The sequence below is a fragment of the Engystomops pustulosus genome, chromosome 10 (assembly GCF_040894005.1).
Source record: "Engystomops pustulosus chromosome 10, aEngPut4.maternal, whole genome shotgun sequence".
Lineage (NCBI taxonomy): Eukaryota > Metazoa > Chordata > Amphibia > Anura > Leptodactylidae > Engystomops > Engystomops pustulosus.
This window is the reverse complement of record NC_092420.1, coordinates 61,459,144-61,478,119: the sequence shown is the minus strand read 5'-3', so window position 1 is coordinate 61,478,119 and position 18,976 is coordinate 61,459,144. Positions and strand designations below refer to the sequence as shown.

Here is an 18,976-nt window from a genome sequence, read left to right as displayed (position 1 = left end):
TATGGTGTTTTGCATTAAATTAACACAAAACACCGGCAGCTCGTTCCCGATCGCAGGACACCATAGAAACGCCGATGTGATCGGGGCGCGGCTTTGTCTACATTTGCGTTTTCAAACGCAGACAAAGCGGTGCGTGTGCCACCAGCCTTAAGGACATCTACCACCAGTATCAGGGATTGGAAAAAGGACACAAGGACAGTTTCTTTAAAGGAAACCTACCATTTCAAATGGTAGGTTTAAGCTGTAAACACCGAGCACCAGCTCAGGGTGAGCTGGTGCCGGTGCTTAGTTTCGTTAGTGTTAAAACCACGGTATCGCGGTTTTAACACTTTTTAAACTTTATAGCAGAAGCCTCTTCGGCGCTGCACGCGACCGTGCGCGCGCAACGCCTGCGGCATTTCCTATGTAGGCGCGCGCACGATCGTGCGCACGCAGCGCCGAAGCAGTTTATGCTATAAAGTTTAAAAAGTGTTAAAACCGCGATACCGCGGTTTTAACACTAGCGAAACTAAGCACCGGCACCAGCTCACCCTGAGCTGGTGCACGGTGTTTACAGCTTAAACCTACCATTTGAAATGGTAGGTTTCCTTTAATAAAGTATATTAAAAAAAAGTTTACCGTTTTCTTCCACACCACTGTACATCCTGGGTTTGCTTCTGACAAGTATTTCATGTAATAGATATTTTGTTCAGATTTGATATTTAGGCAAAAGCCAGGAGCAGATGACCCCTGTCATACATATACTCCAAGACAAGCCCTTTAAGGACACTGGAAAACTTGTGTGACAAGACTTTTGGGATTTCTTAAAGTCTTACTATGCCTTATTTATAATCACCTAACTTTACCAAAAATAGAAAATGTTAAAATTGACGTTTTAAGCATCAGTATTGTATGTGGCTGTAATATAACGCCCACAGACGACTCAGCATTATATCCTCATGTGCTTCAGATTTTATATTGTTATACACAAAACATTAGTCTTGGCATGTTCCTTTTAATGTCTCAATAGAGCGTACGGAGTCACATGGAGGGACCATACAGTGACATAGGCCTAATGCTTCCATTCACTTGGTCCTTGGCCCTGCTAAAGAAGTGAGGGATGTGTAATGAATAGTGTTAAAGGGCTCTGGAAACTCCATTGGTGGATTCCCGGTTATTTCATGCTGTAGGTGTGCCAGGCGCTCCAGGGCCGGGGTGTACTGCATCCTCTCTGCAAATGGTACAGATAGACAATGTAAATGGATGGCACAAAACTGCTAGTTATGTAGAGCAATAGTCTTTAATGCTAAAATATTTACTTATTTACTTAGTTAATGTAGACTAACAAATACAGCTTAAAGGGGTTGGCCACAATGTTTGTGTAGGACAAGATATTAGGTAAGTTACCAATATACATCTATTACATTTATCTGTATATCTGGGGGCAGCACGGTGGCTTAGTGGTTGGCATTACAGCCTTGCAGCGCTGGGGACCTGGGTTCAAGTCCCAGGGTCAACATCTGCAAAGAGTTTGCATGTTCTCTCTGTGTTTATGTGGGTTTCCTCCTACACTCCATAAAAAACATACTGGTATGTTGATTAGATTGTGAGCCCCATTGGGACAGGGACCGATTCGGCAAGCTCTGTGTAGCACTGCGTAATCTGTAGGTGCTATATAACTGAAGATTATTATTAATGGTTCTGCACTGCTGTGAAGTCTCCTGCCTTTTACCTCATCAGCCAGACATTCCTGTACATAAAATAGCCGCAGATGGAGGGTCATGTAATCTCTGTACATGCACCCTGCCAGGACCTTGATCTTCTATTCGTATATACTATCATAAGGCCCTGGCAGGGCGTTTGTTCATGTACAGAGAGTACATGACCCTCCATCTGCGACTATTTTATCGTCAGGAATCTCTGTATGATGAGGCTTTACTCGATGCTATTAGACCCCTGTGTAGCAGGCTACTGTTTGATACAGGAGTTGCTCATTGAAGAGCGGTTTGCTGTAATATCTCACAGTCCTGGTAGATTCCATTTAAAGGAAACCTACCACTTCAAAATGGTAATTTTGACCTAAACATACCTTTACCTTGCGGTATGTAAGCTTATGCTGGAGGTGGTCTTGTTAAGGCAGATAAATGCGCACTTTCGCCAAAAAATCTATTTTTCCACTATTCACTGCTCCCCCCACCGTTGCTCCCAAGAGCTGGAGACCTCACCGAGCTCTCGGAAAGCACTGTATCTTAATTTCGCACGTCTGCTTTGTATTGTGGCCATGCAAAGTTAAGATACAGTGCGCATGCGGCATTGCTTTCTCAGAGCTCAATGATGTCACCGGATCTCAGGAGCGACAGTGGGTGGAGCAGTTTCACACACGTAAGGCACATGCATTATCCTGATCGTGACCAAGCGCTGAATGGGGCCATTTGATTAGTGGAAAAATAGATCTTTTGGCGAAAGTGTGCATTCATCTGCCTTAACAAGACTACCTTGGGGTATGTAAGCTGATGCTGGAGGTGAAGGTATGTTTAGGTCAAAATGACCATTTTGAAGTGGTAGGTTTTCTTTAAGGGGGCTGTCTGTCTTCATATACTTGGTTGATAGTGATGATCTGTCCTCGGAATACGTCACCAGTATGAGACTCTCCCTTTGCTTCTGGATTCTTCTGGTGTTCAGATTTCTACATCACGAGGGAACTGGAACAGTGGATCACAGGGCATGGGTTTCACACTGAGGATATGTCATTAGAACTAAAGATGCATAAGGAACCAGGAAACCCATTTAAGAAATAACTAAATCCATGTCATGTTCTGTTTAGCCTGCTTAAGGTGAGTCTGGCCTGTAAATAATGCCCCATACTTGCACTTACCAGGCAGCAGGCCCTGACAGGCATCTACGCTTGGCCCATTGGTGTGCACTGGCCATAGAGGCTTCAGACTTGGAAACAACAAAAAAGAATCATGTAGGATAATGGCTATAACCAACAACTCTGAGATCCTGGCTGTAAAACCATACATAGCTACTCATTACATATAGATTATACTATGTATTAAAGGGTGTGACGCCAAGTATTATCCACAGGATGGGGTATAAATATCTGAGTGGTTGGGGTCGGACTGCTGGGTTACCCTCAGTTCAAAAGAACAGGACAAGCTTTCTCGCTAGTCAAACGTGTCCTGCCATTCCATCCATTAGTAAGGGAATACCGTAATTTGCTGAGCGCAGTAGTAGGCTATCTCCAGCACTCTAATAGAGAGTGAATAGGACAGTGATGTTCCCGAAACCCACTTTTGTGTCGCAAAGTGCCCCAAAAGGGTCTCCTGAAGAGGAAGAATTGGGGGACCCAGAAAAGGAGCTCCAATGATAATCCATCTCTGCCCACACCTTCTCCTACTGTAGTCCTGGCAGTCAAGGACGTGTCATTTTAAAATAGCGCTGAGCATGGCATGTCCTAGGCTGTCTTGGACTGTAGGAGGAAACCTTTAGTCCTGTCTGGCAAATTTTGTTCTACAGTGAAGGCCTGGAGGCCCATGAAAAGGGCTCCGAGTGGCACCTCTGGCACCCATGCAATAGGTTTGCCACCACTGGAATAGGAGATGATTTCCGATTCTCCCGCATTGGATGGAGCAGCAGGAAGCCCGCTCATCCTTGCTTCATTAAATAATGGGAACTGGACCCCTGTTCTCATGAACTGCAGGGAGTCTGTTCTTGTGATTGTATGGATCCCAGAAGAGAGACCCCCCCCCCCCAATCAGATTCTTATCCCCTATCTTTGTATCAGAAATGGAAAATAACAAACAAATATGGCCTATAAGGGGCTTTCTAAGAATAAAATATTGAGGACCATCTGCTTGGGGTCTGCACTGCTTACACTTCCTGACTCTTTGATGTCACATCTCTTCATGCATTAGAAGGGAAATGGGGCTGAGGTGCAGTACTAAGAGCAGCCCCTAAACAATGTATGGCGCTGTCCATGGTAAGAAGCAGAGACCGCACGGCTTGTGTCAGCATTGCAGTCTCTGTGGCTGGACCTCCTCACATGAGACATTGAACCATCTATATCTACATCTTGTCAAATCCCATTAACCCTGCAGACAAGTGTTTATACAATGTAACTGCCTTGTGTAAAGCAGTGTAGTTATTGTAGCATTTAGGTGAAGTGGATCTTGGTGTCAGAGTGCTCCTGTGTACAGGCCAGCCCTGTATCTGCTTGCTTTACAATGTAAACTTTGAAGACCTAATGTAAACTGAATGGGGTTAATAGTCAGCACTTGCTATATTTCTGGATAAGCCTTCAGGTAGTGACTGTGTACTTTTCCATTAAGTGCATTTTATTTTCCTTTGTCAGGCAGGAAAGTACTTAGCGCCGAGCCTGGTAATGGAAATAGTGTATTTCTGTCAGTCAGCGTACATATCCTTGTTAGGGCTTATGGCTGTGCAAACATGACACATGTCATTGTATTTTAAAAGCTTTGGGAAAAAAAGGAAAGTCTTAATTTCGCTAGTTGACCCAGTCACATTTAATAACTTGTGACACTAGGAAATAGTCCCGTGCAGCTGCTGTCAGAGAGGCCCAGAAGATGCGATTCTACAGGAGGACGCTATTCACAATGTTCCCAGACTTTGTGGTATCCAGGACTCATGGACCCATGCAAAAACCGGACCACACACAGACTGATTCTCTCAGTCCTGTGAATAAGCCCTAAGTGGGAGTTTTATCAGAAATGTCTTGGAGAAGAACTGTTCTACTTGGCCATGGCAACCAATCGGAGCTCAGATTTACCCACAGCAGTTTATAAAATTAAAGCTGAGTTCTCAGACAGTTCTGATATATCTTCCCCTTAAAGGGGTATTCCCATGAAGACTTAATGGACATCTACCAGCGGGATCAGGGATTGTAAACCCTGAGATACCCACTGACATACTGGTATGTGCCCCCTCTGGCAGGATCTGCTCTTCTTTTACATTCTTATGCTCTGGTTTTAAAGAAAAAAGGCTTTAAGTATATGCAAATGATCCTGAGGGGCTCCAGGCTCTATTAGCACCTATGGAGCCTGGAGCCCCTCAGGCTCAGTTGCTTAATTATAAAAGATTTTTTTTTTAAACCAGGGCATAAAAAAACTGTAGAATAGTAGATTCTGCCAGAGGGGGCACATACCAGTATGTCAGATCTTCTGACTATGGTCGACTATGGACAATTTTCTCTAGCTTATTTTGCTTTGCAGCAGAAGGGGGGCAGTAGAAGGCAGACAGCACTACAGACACAGGCACTTCCTCGTTCAGTTGTACTTATACGATGTACTCGTATAAGAAGAGAGACATAAGCAGATCTACAAAGCAGATAAGCGCTGTAACCAAGGGAGAGGGTGACTCTGTCTTATTGAATAGATAAGGCAGCAGATCTGTGTTATTGTGATTTATATTCATGTCCGATCTGTCTCACCTCTCTTTTTCTATGTGTCAGATACTAGTAGACTGATCAGAAGCTAAATAAAAGTGTAGATAAACCTGTACCCTGATTAATCTAAGGACATTTTCAGCACACTGTATTTCACAGAACTAGAGGAATCATGAAGTGTCTGCTTAGAGAGTCCCCGCTCACACTCTAGTGTTATTGCTGGTTTATCTCCTAAAGTGTCAAATCCTAAAGTAAAATTGTAAAGTAATGATCTTTATTTTGTTAACATCACTGGGGCATTAAAATATGAGAATGTTCTTTCATGGGCAAACCCCTTTAAGACTTTATAAAGCCAAGTTCACAATGGTCATAAACCGCACCAAAAAGAAAATGCCAGGCAGCTGTTGGACAGACTTACATGTTCACACTAGGCCATGTTGGTGTTGTATATTGTGAAAAACCCCTCTACCCCCGTCATCATTACCCTGTCTTCCTTTGCTACAGTAATATAGCCATGTGACTGCCCTGTGATCTTCTCCCTCTGTATTACACATTTCATATTATGCACGTTGTAGTAAGCTACGGTTTAGTTTAGCTACTGCTCCTGGTTTCGGCATCAAAAACTGCATCTGTAAAACTGAAAGTATGAACCCCCCCTCTCGTTGTTCTCTAGAGACTTATGCAAAAGAGTTGCAAAAATTAATCCCCTAAATCTTCTGATCCCACAGTCACTACAACCAGGGATTACAAGGACACAACAGAGTTTCAAGCTTTCCAAAGTTATTTGAGCTTTGCTGTATCCTGAAGTCCACAATTGGCGCTCTATAAGGGGTTAAACAGTACAAAATTGCCCCAAAGTGTTCAATATTTTATTCACTGTGTAAGAGCTCACATCTACAAAATCTCTAGGCACAGCCACAGCCATTTTGTTTTGGAAAGCAACGGGTGTCCTAGCTTACAGACGCCCACTGATCTCATCTTGTGACGGTCCCTGCACACTGCTTTGTGATGCTGCTGCTATATATCAGGTGTTGTATAGAACTTGATATTGACCCTTTTATACAGGGGTGGTGCCAGCACTAGACCTACCCAGGAAAGTGTTGGGGGCCCAGAGCTGCTAGGGAGGCCCACACGGCCAAATCTCAGTCCCCAGCACCCGGGCAGCATCTGGTGAAGCTGGGGGCTGTATATAATAGAACAATAAGGAGGCTGTATATAAAATAATAGTTTATGAATTTTTAAAGCCAGCGCGTTTACTGAAAAGGGGCCCACTGTTGCCCAGGGGACTACTGAAACCTGGAGCCGGCCCTGTATATACATTGTAATGACAGTATGTAAAAGTTTGTTCCTAATAAGGGTAAACTCAATAAACAATGGGCTTCTACAAACCTCAATAACACTTTGCTATTTTTGTACTGAAATTTCTAGGAACTTCTTCAAGACCAACATTGACGTGGAAAAGAAGCCGCAGGACTTGTGAGTACACATCAGCCTTTCAGCAAACATTGACGCTCCCATGTTCAGCATCACATATAATACCTTCTCCTGCAGCTTAGACAATGATTTGTACACATACTATTGTATTATATATAACAATAGGCAATGGCCCATTTTTATTAAAGTTTTGGCACCAGTTTTTTTTCTGACTTTACACTGAAGAGAACGTGTAAACTGCTTGCACATGTATATATGAAGTGTTTGCACCAGTTTTGTGTCAAGTACCAAATTTTTCACCTTGAGGGTTGCATAACATAACGCTCTATGTTAGAGGTGCACCAAAAAGAGCTGAACTGTAAAAGTGGTTTTCCTGCAAAACAAGTTAGGCCCTATCCACAGGATACATCAGTACATCGAGCTGCCCCTCCCATTCCCCCCCCTCATTTTAATGATCTGTGCGATTCTTATTGCTAAGACCCCCAACAGAACAGCAAGCTAGGCCTTACCCTGTTTCTTATGTACTCAGGATAACAAAATAACACATTCTCTAATTCACTGTAATTAACAAAATGCAGCATTTCACAGATATAAGTCCAACCTGTTTCTATCAGTCCTGGTGTACACAATTTCGGTTTCCCCTAAACACGACCCTGTAACTTCTCTTGGGGTCGGGTTGTGATCATCTTGAATGAGATGGTGGAGCAGAGTTTTTCTGTCTCTGCTGTGTTGCTGTAGCCCCGCCCCCTCACAGACACTCACTGATTCACAGCCTGTCAGCACATTGTGAGCAAAGACAGAGGCTGCAAACTACAAGCTACAAGGAGATAAGTGATCTGGGGAAAGGGAAATGCAGGCACATAGCTGTGAGATGTAGCAGAGCTCACTCTGTAACAATATAAAAGACTGTCAGCCTCTGTGTAATCATCTCTCTGATCTGCCTCATCTCTCTGTGTCAGTGTGTTAGTACAATGTCAGAAGCCAGATGAAAGTGCATATAAACCCTGTACCCTGATAATGTAACCACACTGTCACCCCACAGAACTAGATGGATAATACAGTAATGTGCCTGTTAGAGGGGCCCTGCCCACTCCCTGGGAATTTGCACTGAGCAGCATAGAGAGTGATAAGAGCTAAAACGGCAATAAAACTGAGTAAAATTGTAGGGGTTAAAGTGATCTTTGTGTTAACATCACAAAGAGAATTTTCTTTTGTGGGAAACCCCCTTTAAGGGTAGAGCTAGCATCTGGAACTTGGCAGGGATAGTTTTGATAAAAATTCTAAATGATCTATCAAGAAGAGCAGAGGAGCTTGTCTCCGCAGTTCATAGTAGCGCGTTCAGTCTATCTTTCTTACAATCTTCAGAAACTTCAGAGCCTATTTTTCATTAAAAAAAAAATTAATCAAAATTCATTTATAAAAAAAAAATGGTTATAACCCCCTTCTTCCAACTTATTAAATATTGAAAGGGGTTGTCCAGGAATAAAATAAATTGAACACAAAATGAATGTTCTGGCTTTTTAACCCCTTACCGACGTGTGACATAATAGCGTCGGTTGCCAGTGCATGGAGAGTGCTCATGGGCTGAGCCCTCTTTGTAGCTAATAAGTCTTTCCTGCATGTTGCAGCAAACACTTACCGGTACCACCAGCGATCGGTGCTAGCACCAATCGCAGGTGTTAACTCGTCCATCACCACTGGTAAAGCTCCGGCCGCTTCAAAAAGATGGCGGTGCCCTTAGTGTAGATTGTTGCTCCCCGTGATGTCATTGGGGGGCAACGATCAGTCGCTGTGACAGCCCCGAGTCTTCCGAAGACCCGAGGCTGATTCGTTTTAGCCCATTCACTACAATGTGCGATTTGCACATTGTAATGAATGAGGAGGAAAATCCCCATCTACTGCCATACTGCACATGGTAGGATCAATCGGACCACCTAGGGTCCGATCTATCAAAATATAATAACGTTTTTTCAATGCGTTTAACTCCCTAACGGAAAATAGTGCCCGAAGTCGATAATGGCTCATTTTTGCCAATTTGAAAAGTATAAAAAAAAATTCAATAAAAAGTGATCAAAAGGCTGTACAGTCCTAAAAATGGTAGCATTGAAAAGACATCAAAAGTTGCAAAAAATGACCCCACCCACAGCTTTTATACAGGTTGAAAAAGTTATTGGCGCCAGAAGATGACAAAATAAAAAATTGTACAGGAGGTTTTAATTCTTATAAATGTATGAAAAAATTATAAAACCTATACAAGTTTTGTATCCCTGTAATCGTACCAACCCAAACAATAAAGCAGACATGTCATTTGGGACGCACAGTGAAAGACGTAAAATCCAAGCCCACAAGAAAACGGTACAAGTGCGTTTTTTCCACCAATTCCACTTTATTTGGAATTTTTTTCCAGCTTTCCAGTTCACGGCATGGGATATTAAATACCATCACTATGAAGTGCAATTTCTTACACAGAAAACAAGCCCCCACACAGCTCTTTACATGGAAAAATAAAAAGGTTACCGTATATACTCGTGTATAAGCCAAGTTTTTCAACACAAAAAATGTGCTGAAAAACGTCCCCTCGGCTTATACACAAGTTAATACAGCAGTCAGTCAATAAAAATTACTTAAAAAAAAATAATAAACTTATATACTCACCCTCCGGTGGCCCCGATGCGCAGCGCTGCTCCCCCATTGTCCGCGCGGCTCGTCTTCAGGCTTCTGTGCCCGTCTTCTTTCTTCTGCTCGGTGCCGCCATTGTTTTTCTCCCGGGCGGTGCCTAGCATGACGTCAGCAGCGGGCCTGCGAGAGAGCAATGGCGGCGCCCCGCAGAAGAAGGAAGACTGGCACAGAAGCCTGAAGACGAGCCGCGCGAACATCGGGGGAGCAGCGCTGCGCATCGGGGCCACCGGATGGTGAGTATATAAGGTGTTTTTTTTTTTTTTTTTTAATGCTGGGGTGGCTGTATACTACACGGGGCAGGCTGTATACTGCTGGGCTGGGCTGGGCTGTATACTACACTGGGAAGGCTGGGGTGCTGTATACTACTGGGGGCAAGCTGTATACTACTGGGGGCAAGCTGTATACTACTGGGGGAAAGCTGTATACTACTGGGGGCAAGCTGTATACTACTGGGGGCAAGCTGTATACTACTGGGGGCAAGCTGTATACTACTGGGGGCAAGCTGTATACTACTGGGGGCAAGCTGTATACTACTGGGGGCAAGCTGTATACTACTGGGGGCAAGCTGTATACTACTGGGGGCAAGCTGTATACTATTGAGGGCAGGCTGAGGTGGCTGTATACTACAGGGGGGCAGGCTGGCTGTATACTACAGGGGGGCAGGCTGGCTGTATACTACATGGGGGCAGGCTGGCTGTATACTACATGGGGGCAGGCTGGCTGTATACTACATGGGGGCAGGCTGGCTGTATACTACATGGGGGCAGGCTGGCTGTATACTACATGGGGCAGGCTGGCTGTATACTACATGGGGGCAGGCTGGCTGTATGCTACATGGGGGCAGGCTGGCTGTATACTACATGGGGGCAGGCTGGCTGTATACTACATGGGGGCAGGCTGGCTGTATACTACATGGGGGCAGGCTGGCTGTATACTACATGGGGGCAGGCTGGCTGTATACTACATGGGGGCAGGCTGGCTGTATACTACATGGGGGCAGGCTGGCTGTATACTACATGGGGGCAGGCTGGCTGTATACTACATGGGGGCAGGCTGGCTGTATGCTACATGGGGGCAGGCTGGCTGTATGCTACATGGGGGCAGGCTGGCTGTATGCTACCGGGGGCAAGCTGGGCTGGCTGTATGCTACCTGGGGCAAGCTGGGCTGGCTGTATGCTACCTGGGGCAAGCTGGGCTGGCTGTATGCTACCTGGGGCAAGCTGGGCTGGCTGTATGCTACCTGGGGCAAGCTGGGCTGGCTGTATGCTACCTGGGGCAAGCTGGGCTGGCTGTATGCTACCTGGGGCAAGCTGGGCTGGCTGTATGCTACCTGGGGCAAGCTGGGCTGGCTGTATGCTACCTGGGGCAAGCTGGGCTGGCTGTATGCTACCTGGGGCAAGCTGGGCTGGCTGTATGCTACCTGGGGCAAGCTGGGCTGGCTGTATGCTACCTGGGGCAAGCTGGGCTGGCTGTATGCTACCTGGGGCAAGCTGGGCTGGCTGTATGCTACCTGGGGCAAGCTGGGCTGGCTGTATGCTACCTGGGGCAAGCTGGGCTGGCTGTATGCTACCTGGGGCAAGCTGGGCTGGCTGTATGCTACCTGGGGCAAGCTGGGCTGGCTGTATGCTACCTGGGGCAAGCTGGGCTGGCTGTATGCTACCTGGGGCAAGCTGGGCTGGCTGTATGCTACCTGGGGCAAGCTGGGCTGGCTGTATGCTACCTGGGGCAAGCTGGGCTGGCTGTATGCTACCTGGGGCAAGCTGGGCTGGCTGTATGCTACCTGGGGCAAGCTGGGCTGGCTGTATGCTACCTGGGGCAAGCTGGGCTGGCTGTATGCTACCTGGGGCAAGCTGGGCTGGCTGTATGCTACCTGGGGCAAGCTGGGCTGGCTGTATGCTACCTGGGGCAAGCTGGGCTGGCTGTATGCTACCTGGGGCAAGCTGGGCTGGCTGTATGCTACCTGGGGCAAGCTGGGCTGGCTGTATGCTACCTGGGGCAAGCTGGGCTGGCTGTATGCTACCTGGGGCAAGCTGGGCTGGCTGTATGCTACCTGGGGCAAGCTGGGCTGGCTGTATGCTACCTGGGGCAAGCTGGGCTGGCTGTATGCTACCTGGGGCAAGCTGGGCTGGCTGTATGCTACCTGGGGCAAGCTGGGCTGGCTGTATGCTACCTGGGGCAAGCTGGGCTGGCTGTATGCTACCTGGGGCAAGCTGGGCTGGCTGTATGCTACCTGGGGCAAGCTGGGCTGGCTGTATGCTACCTGGGGCAAGCTGGGCTGGCTGTATGCTACCTGGGGCAAGCTGGGCTGGCTGTATGCTACCTGGGGCAAGCTGGGCTGGCTGTATGCTACCTGGGGCAAGCTGGGCTGGCTGTATGCTACCTGGGGCAAGCTGGGCTGGCTGTATGCTACCTGGGGCAAGCTGGGCTGGCTGTATGCTACCTGGGGCAAGCTGGGCTGGCTGTATGCTACCTGGGGCAAGCTGGGCTGGCTGTATGCTACCTGGGGCAAGCTGGGCTGGCTGTATGCTACCTGGGGCAAGCTGGGCTGGCTGTATGCTACCTGGGGCAAGCTGGGCTGGCTGTATGCTACCTGGGGCAAGCTGGGCTGGCTGTATGCTACCTGGGGCAAGCTGGGCTGGCTGTATGCTACCTGGGGCAAGCTGGGCTGGCTGTATGCTACCTGGGGCAAGCTGGGCTGGCTGTATGCTACCTGGGGCAAGCTGGGCTGGGCTGTATGCTACCTGGGGCAAGCTGGGCTGGGCTGTATGCTACCTGGGGCATGATGGGCTGGGCTGTATACTACTGGGGGCAGGCTGTATACTATAGGGGGCTGGTTGGCTATATACTGGTGGGGTCTGTGACCAATGCATTTCCCATCCTCGGCTTATACTCGAGTCAATAGGTTTTCCCAGTTTTTGGTGGTAAAACTAGGGGCCTCGGCTTATACTCGAGTATAGATTTTTGAAGATGGAGAGTCAAAAATGAAAACACAAAAACAAAAGAGGGACTCCGTGGAACGGGGTTAAAATTAAGGTTTGTGAACCTATGGGTTTTAAGGGGTTAATTATAAAAATTGTTTTAAAATATACGGCTTGGATTACTAATGGAGACTTACCGTGCTTTAAGAAGGCGGCCATGCCGAGGCTGAATGGCGTATCGAGGGCTTTCACACTCTTCACATTTTAGACCATCTATGTGCTGGTCCCATGGAGTAACTTTTTGACTCTGACGATAAAAACAAAACATTTCTTGTGTACGAAATTTTTCGTTTAAGGGATTTGCTAGTAGCCAATTAAAAAATAAAATTTGATATAAAAATAGTAATTTTATGAATTAGTAGAACTGATAATGCAATGAATAACTAAAGATTATTCATATGTGCAAATGAAGCAGTTCTAACAATATTAAGGCACCTATGAGTCGCCACCTAGTGACTAGTCATGGTACTGAGTGAAAATAACTGGCAATATTTCTCTATATCATTTGTCTATACAGGGACCGCAGTGAATACAGGCGGTCCCCTACTAAAGGACACCTGACTTACAGACAACCCCTAGTTAAAGACAGACCCCTCTTCCCCCTGTGACCTCTGGTGAAGCTCTCTGAATGCTTTACTATAGTCCCAGGCTGCAATGATCAGCTGTAATGAGTCTGTAATGAAGCTTTATTGATAATCCTTGGTCCCATTACAAAAAAAAAAAAAATTGAAACTCCAATTGTCACTGGGGCAAAAAATTGTTTGTCTGGATCTACAATGATCCAGACTTACAACCTGCATACAAATTCAACTTAAGAACAAACCTATGGACCCTATCTTGTATGTAACCCGGGGACTGCCTGTATACCGGCAGCCTGTGCATTGCTTCTATCACTGCAGGCTAAAAGGGGTAAACCTGTCTTGCGTATTATATAATAAGCTATTTTTATGGGTTTTCTGTCACAAAGTTACAACTCTTAGCCCACACATTATAGAATTCCTGTATGTAGTTAGTCTTGGTACTCAGTACATAGCATCTATGTACTTATCTTCCCTTGGGTGTGGGGTTAACTTCTGAAAATGGACGGGTCATCTCTCCTGACATGCATGGATTAGTAGATTACTAGAATTCTCCCTAATTGTAACAATTTCTTGTTATTGCTCAGAATTTGTCATACTTGGGATATGCCTTGAAAAGTGTATTTTAATTGGTAGCTCTTAAGACTATGCTTCAAGAGTAAAGGACATGGGGGAGATTTATCAGAAGTCTCTTAGAGCAGAACTGTTCTAGATGCCCATGGTAACCAATCAGAGCTCAGCTTTCATCTTACAACAGCTGTTTATAAAACTAAAGCTGAGCTATCATTGGTTTCGGTGTTTTACCTCAGAAACACATGATAAATCTCCCCCACTGATTTTTATTTTATGGTGTGTGAACATGTATTTTTCACAGCATGTATGTGCAGTGGAGTACATGCGAATAGGGTTAACGTGCAGAAATGCTGTCTGAATTCATCCTAAGCCTTGGGGTTGGGAGGGAACAGTGAATCTGAATATTTGGCATTGCCTGTCATGGCTGCTGCAGGAATCTCATGGACTCGGCTGGAGGAGGATTTCTTGGCTGCTGTAACATGGAAGAATAGTTAGCGCTGGATTGTCACTTACATGCTCCTCTTGGCTCCGCTTGAATTGACACGTCAGTAGGAATTTGAGCTGCATCTCAGGAGTGGAGCGCAGGCTTCCCGAGCACAGATCATCATGTGCCAGGCCCTGGAGCGGCCGCCGCAATCTAGGACTACTGCCAATATACAGAGCAGTCATTTCCATCACATATCTATGTCTGTTGTTATATAACACAGGACAGCTGTGCTCACAGTACGCCTAGTCTTACTCATTGGGGGACATTTATCAGGACTTGTACAACAGTTTTATGCTCTACAAGCCCGTGATATAATCGCAATTACTATGGAATCATCTGTTATTGCGATTCCTCCTTCACACCATCTCCACGGTAAGTGGGAGTGAAGGAGGAGCATGGCAGAGTGGACCGGCATGTCACAGGAAAGCACTAGCTATATCCAGTAGATATTTATGCCTGGAAGTTTTCAGGACCGGGCGTAGAATTGTCTGCCGGCACTTCCCTCCTGATGTATCTGCGCACAGAGTACTGATGTATGCAAAATGGTGTGTATTATCTCTACATAGTTGGACCATTTTGCATTTCAGTCATTTCATCAGTTTTTTGCATCAGTTATTTTGAGACCTGGTGTGATGCGTCTTCATCCACATCTGTTTTTTTTGCTCAATAAAAGTGATGCAAAAAACTGAAATGGAATCTTCCAGGGAACATTGGGTCAGATGTAGATGTAAGATGTGGCGTGTGACATCCCATAATTCTAAGGAGGTTCCAACCTCTTAGTAATTCTGGCACTGAACCCATGCACCAGAGTTCAACTCTAACCCCGTTGCGAGCTGCTGTAGATGTTTTCTATTATAGTAAATTTGTAATGTTTTGCTGCCCACTCCTTGCCCAGTTCTTTAAAATTGGTGCATTATGACCCCTCTGGCCCAACACTTTGCTTGTTAAAAGTGCTTACTACTCACCCTTTTCTGTAGTGCAAAATAGCAGGAGCTGTGTTCCTTCCACTGGATTGGTGGTGCAGCACCTCGGGTCTGGGTATCCTGTCAATATTCAGAATTGCTACCTGAAGGGAAAGTAAAAGAATAATGAGAAAAACCTAAGTTTTGGGCCCCTTTCACACTAATGTAGTGGGGACGTATAGATATACGCCTGGGCGCGGTACAGTGTGCACACATGTGCCACCATACCGTACTGTGCATGGGAAAAAGAGCATATTCTTTCTTTAACCTTATTTATGGCCAGGCGCCATGTCTGGCTTTGCTGAGGGTAGTTGTGGGCAGCGCTCATCCCTCCCCCTCCCCAGCGCTGTTGTGCGCTTGCCCAGGCTACCACAGGGCATTTTGAAAGCGGTTTTACACCGGTTGTCTCAGGGTCGTGCACCATTTCATTCTACTGTGTTTGCCAATCCTTCAGTTTTTATGGGTTTGCCAAGTCTATTACACCTTATTAGTAAATGTTCATGTTAGTATAATATGAAAGGTTACATTGCTGTGAAGAAGGAGATACATAAGTTCTATATATGCAGGAGATGGAAGGTTGTCTTAGAATCCCTGCTGGTCTAGAGGAACCCAGTTCATGAGCTCCAAACACAAGTGCACACATGAGACATCTGTACAGTTAAAGCTTCTTATTTCAGCAGTTTGTGTAAATCATCTTTCTGTCCTGTTTCCACTGACAGCTGAAAGATAAAGGAATCAGATAAAGTGTGTAATGACTTAAAGATAATCAGTCACTGAACTAAAATGATTAAATTTTTACTTTCCAGGATCTCCTTCCGTTCAAAAAGTTATAAAGCAAATATGCAAATTAGACTAAAGTGTTTCTGGGGCATTAGAGTGCTCCCGGGCCCAGGCTCCACAGCAATAGCAACATCCCCTGTTACCCTTCCAATGCCCGGCACCTTCTATAATCCTTTCCTCTTCAGATGTCACTCTGCAATATCACCTAAGACACTTCAGCCTCAGTTGCATACCGGTATTTCAAAAGTACAATTTTTTTGCATGGAAAAAAAAAATCAAAAGGTATGAATGGCAGTGTGTAACATCCCTATGCCCTATGTAACATGATTCTTAGGGTGGGTAAATCATGGTAACGGATTCCTTTTAACTAATAACTGGTTAGTCTGATCACTACATAGAGCTGGATCATCAATAGAAGTAACAATAGCTTTGTGTGTGTAATAAGTAGCAGCAGAACTGTGAAAAATGAATTTATATTCCAGCACTACGCTTCTCCAAGTTATCGTTTGCATATCCTAAGCGCTGTGCTATTAGCTGCAGCGGTCACTCAAATTGAAGTAAAAGATTGTGGAGGAGCTCAGTACAGGGAGCTTAGAGCAAAGCAATGTGAGGACACACCTATTGGAATCTGAGAAGCTGCAGGCCTGCAATATAATTCAATTTCACAGTCCAGTGGCTACTGAATATTGTTAGTTTTTTTTAAACCAATATTGATGGCCCTGCTTCAATCCTTAGCAAAATGTTCTTGAACGTTTGCCGCTGACACGAGGAAGGGTAGGTCAGTTTCTAATACCTATAAGCCCTTAGTGAAGCCCTTAGTGAAGGCATAGATTGTGCTCTGGTGAAATTACAGGGTAACTGCCCTCCTGTAGGTGGCACTAGATGCACTGGTTCCTTCCACAGAGATACCCCATAGCCTGTGCAGAGTGTCACCTACTCCGGTAGTTCCAGGACCTATTGGAACTATTTCTCTGTTCCTGAGCAATCGGTACCATTATTTTTGGAATTTAATATGCTAATTAGTCTCCCTCGTGTCAGGAAGGCGATGCCAGGGTGCTCTAGCCTAGGACAACCTACCTGACACTACAGAATCTAATTATCAGATTTGGTCTCATGATTATTAACACGGACACGTGCTGAAAGATCCGCTTTAAAGGAAACCTACCACTGCTCTATCGCCGGCAGGCTGTGTGAGACTTAGTGTTTGCGCATGCGCGATAGGTGCCGAGAGCTTGGTGACGTCACGGCTCTGAAGGAGAACGGGTAATATGAAGGAGACGGGAGTAATTAAACATCGAAAGCCATCACCAGCCCAAAGATGACGTAGGGTAGCACCGGAGGGCTCATTTACATATGTAAGAAAATCATTTATTTAGCTAAACTAAAGTTCGTCGAGCCTAACTAAACTATGTGCCGGCATCAGCATTAAGTAGCCTACAGGGTGGTCTGCTCGCATGAGTTCATCATGCGGGCAGTGGTAGGTTTCCTTTTAAGAACCTTTGGCATCTTTTGAAAACCGGATTGTGAATCAAAGACAAATCTTTGATATTAAACCTAAAATAAAAGATGACAGATGAACACCGCATATGATGTTATACATTAATATTACTTCTTGTTTTGCAGGTAACTCTTAAGAGTCTCCCTTAAGGATGAGTCCAGTTCTGCAGGCTCCGGAGTCTGGACACTACACCAGTATGAGTCTGGGCGGTTGTGCTCCAGCAGACCCTGTCAGTGACCCCCCTAGATGGAAGAAGATTTTGTATAAACGGCAGCCCTTCCCAGACAATTACGTGGATAAGAGCTTCCTGGAGGAACTGAGGAAGAACATCTATGTGCGACGTTACAGCTACTGGGCGGTGGTCTTTGAATCGGCCATGGTCATCCAGCAGCTCTGCAGCGTCTGTTCCTTCTCCGTCGTTTGGTGGTACATGGACCAGGACCTGCTCTCCCCTCAGAAGTTGTGTGGGGTGGGTTTGGCCATTACCCTCCTGGGTTACCTTCTCTTTGATGCTGTTGATAAAGGGTCAGGGCGGAAGGAATGTGGCCGGACTCGCTGGGATGACTTGAAGAGTTCCCTGGTGTTCATAGCATTTACTTATGGCTTCTCTCCGGTGCTGAAGACACTGACAGAGTCCATCAGCACGGACACCATATACGCCATGTCCGTTCTCATGCTTATAGGACACCTTGTCTTCTTTGATTATGGCGCCAACGCAGCCGTGGTTTCCAGTACAATGTCGATTAATATGGCCATATTTGCTTCCGTGTGCCTGGCTTCCCGACTCCCTCGCTCCCTCCATGCTTTTACTATGGTGACCTTTGCTATCCAGATCTTTGCTCTTTGGCCCAGTCTACAGAGAAAACTAAGGGCTTATACACCTGGGATATATATTTGTGTGACCTTTGTTTTTGCTTTGTTCTCTGTGGCTGGACTATTGAGTATATCTGGAGTCGGGGCCCTTCTCTTCTCCATTCTGCTGATATCAGTGGCATTTCTATGTCCCTACTGTTTAATCCGCTTACAACTCTTCAAGGACAACATTCATGGACCTTGGGATGAGGCAGTAATTAAGGAAGACCTTTCCCGTTTTTATGATTGATAGCTTTTAAGTATGTATATATTTAATATTTCTTTTAGGTGTATATATTTTATGGTAAATTAATGGCTGCATTCAATGTAAATGTGAGGTGTTTTCACTTTCATACCAATAAATACTGTGTCGTCTCTATCAATTTCAAGTGTCATGTTCTATTTTTACCACTAGAGGGAGACAGAACTCTATTCCTTGTCTTAAAAAGTTACCTACATTTTTTTCTATTCATGTCCATTAGGAGGTTAAATGTTATTGGATCATAAAATAAGAAGGTATTATAGGAATGATATCTGATCGAGAAGTCTTGGTACACACAGTTTTTCTGCTTAGCTCTTGCCCTGTTTAAGCTGCAGAGACCTGCACGCCCCGACAGAACATTTAGGCCGTGTTCACACTTCACTATTATTTTGAAGCGGTCATCTTTTTAAAAAAATCTGATCCAAAAATGTCTTTTAGTAACCGCTTGAAAAAGCAGAGTCATCTTCAGCTATCAGTGTAAAATATATGATGCTTGTCGAAGGTAAGACC

The 18,976-nt window shown here is 45.4% G+C and overlaps 1 protein-coding gene across 5 annotated transcripts in view; it reads left to right on the top strand.

Annotated features, from left to right (window-relative positions):
• PIGC (phosphatidylinositol glycan anchor biosynthesis class C) overlaps nt 1–18,579 on the top strand; it is a 29,114-nt gene extending 10,535 nt beyond the window's left edge. For all 5 annotated transcript variants that reach the window (XM_072126916.1, XM_072126918.1, XM_072126919.1 and 2 more), the window contains 2 exons: nt 6,812–6,859; nt 17,478–18,579. In XM_072126916.1, the coding sequence (XP_071983017.1) occupies nt 17,504–18,454 (951 nt within the window). In that variant the 5' untranslated portion in view covers nt 6,812–6,859; nt 17,478–17,503 and the 3' untranslated portion in view covers nt 18,455–18,579. The remainder of the gene's footprint in view (nt 1–6,811; nt 6,860–17,477) is intronic.
• Nucleotides 18,580–18,976: the final 397 nt, after the last annotated feature.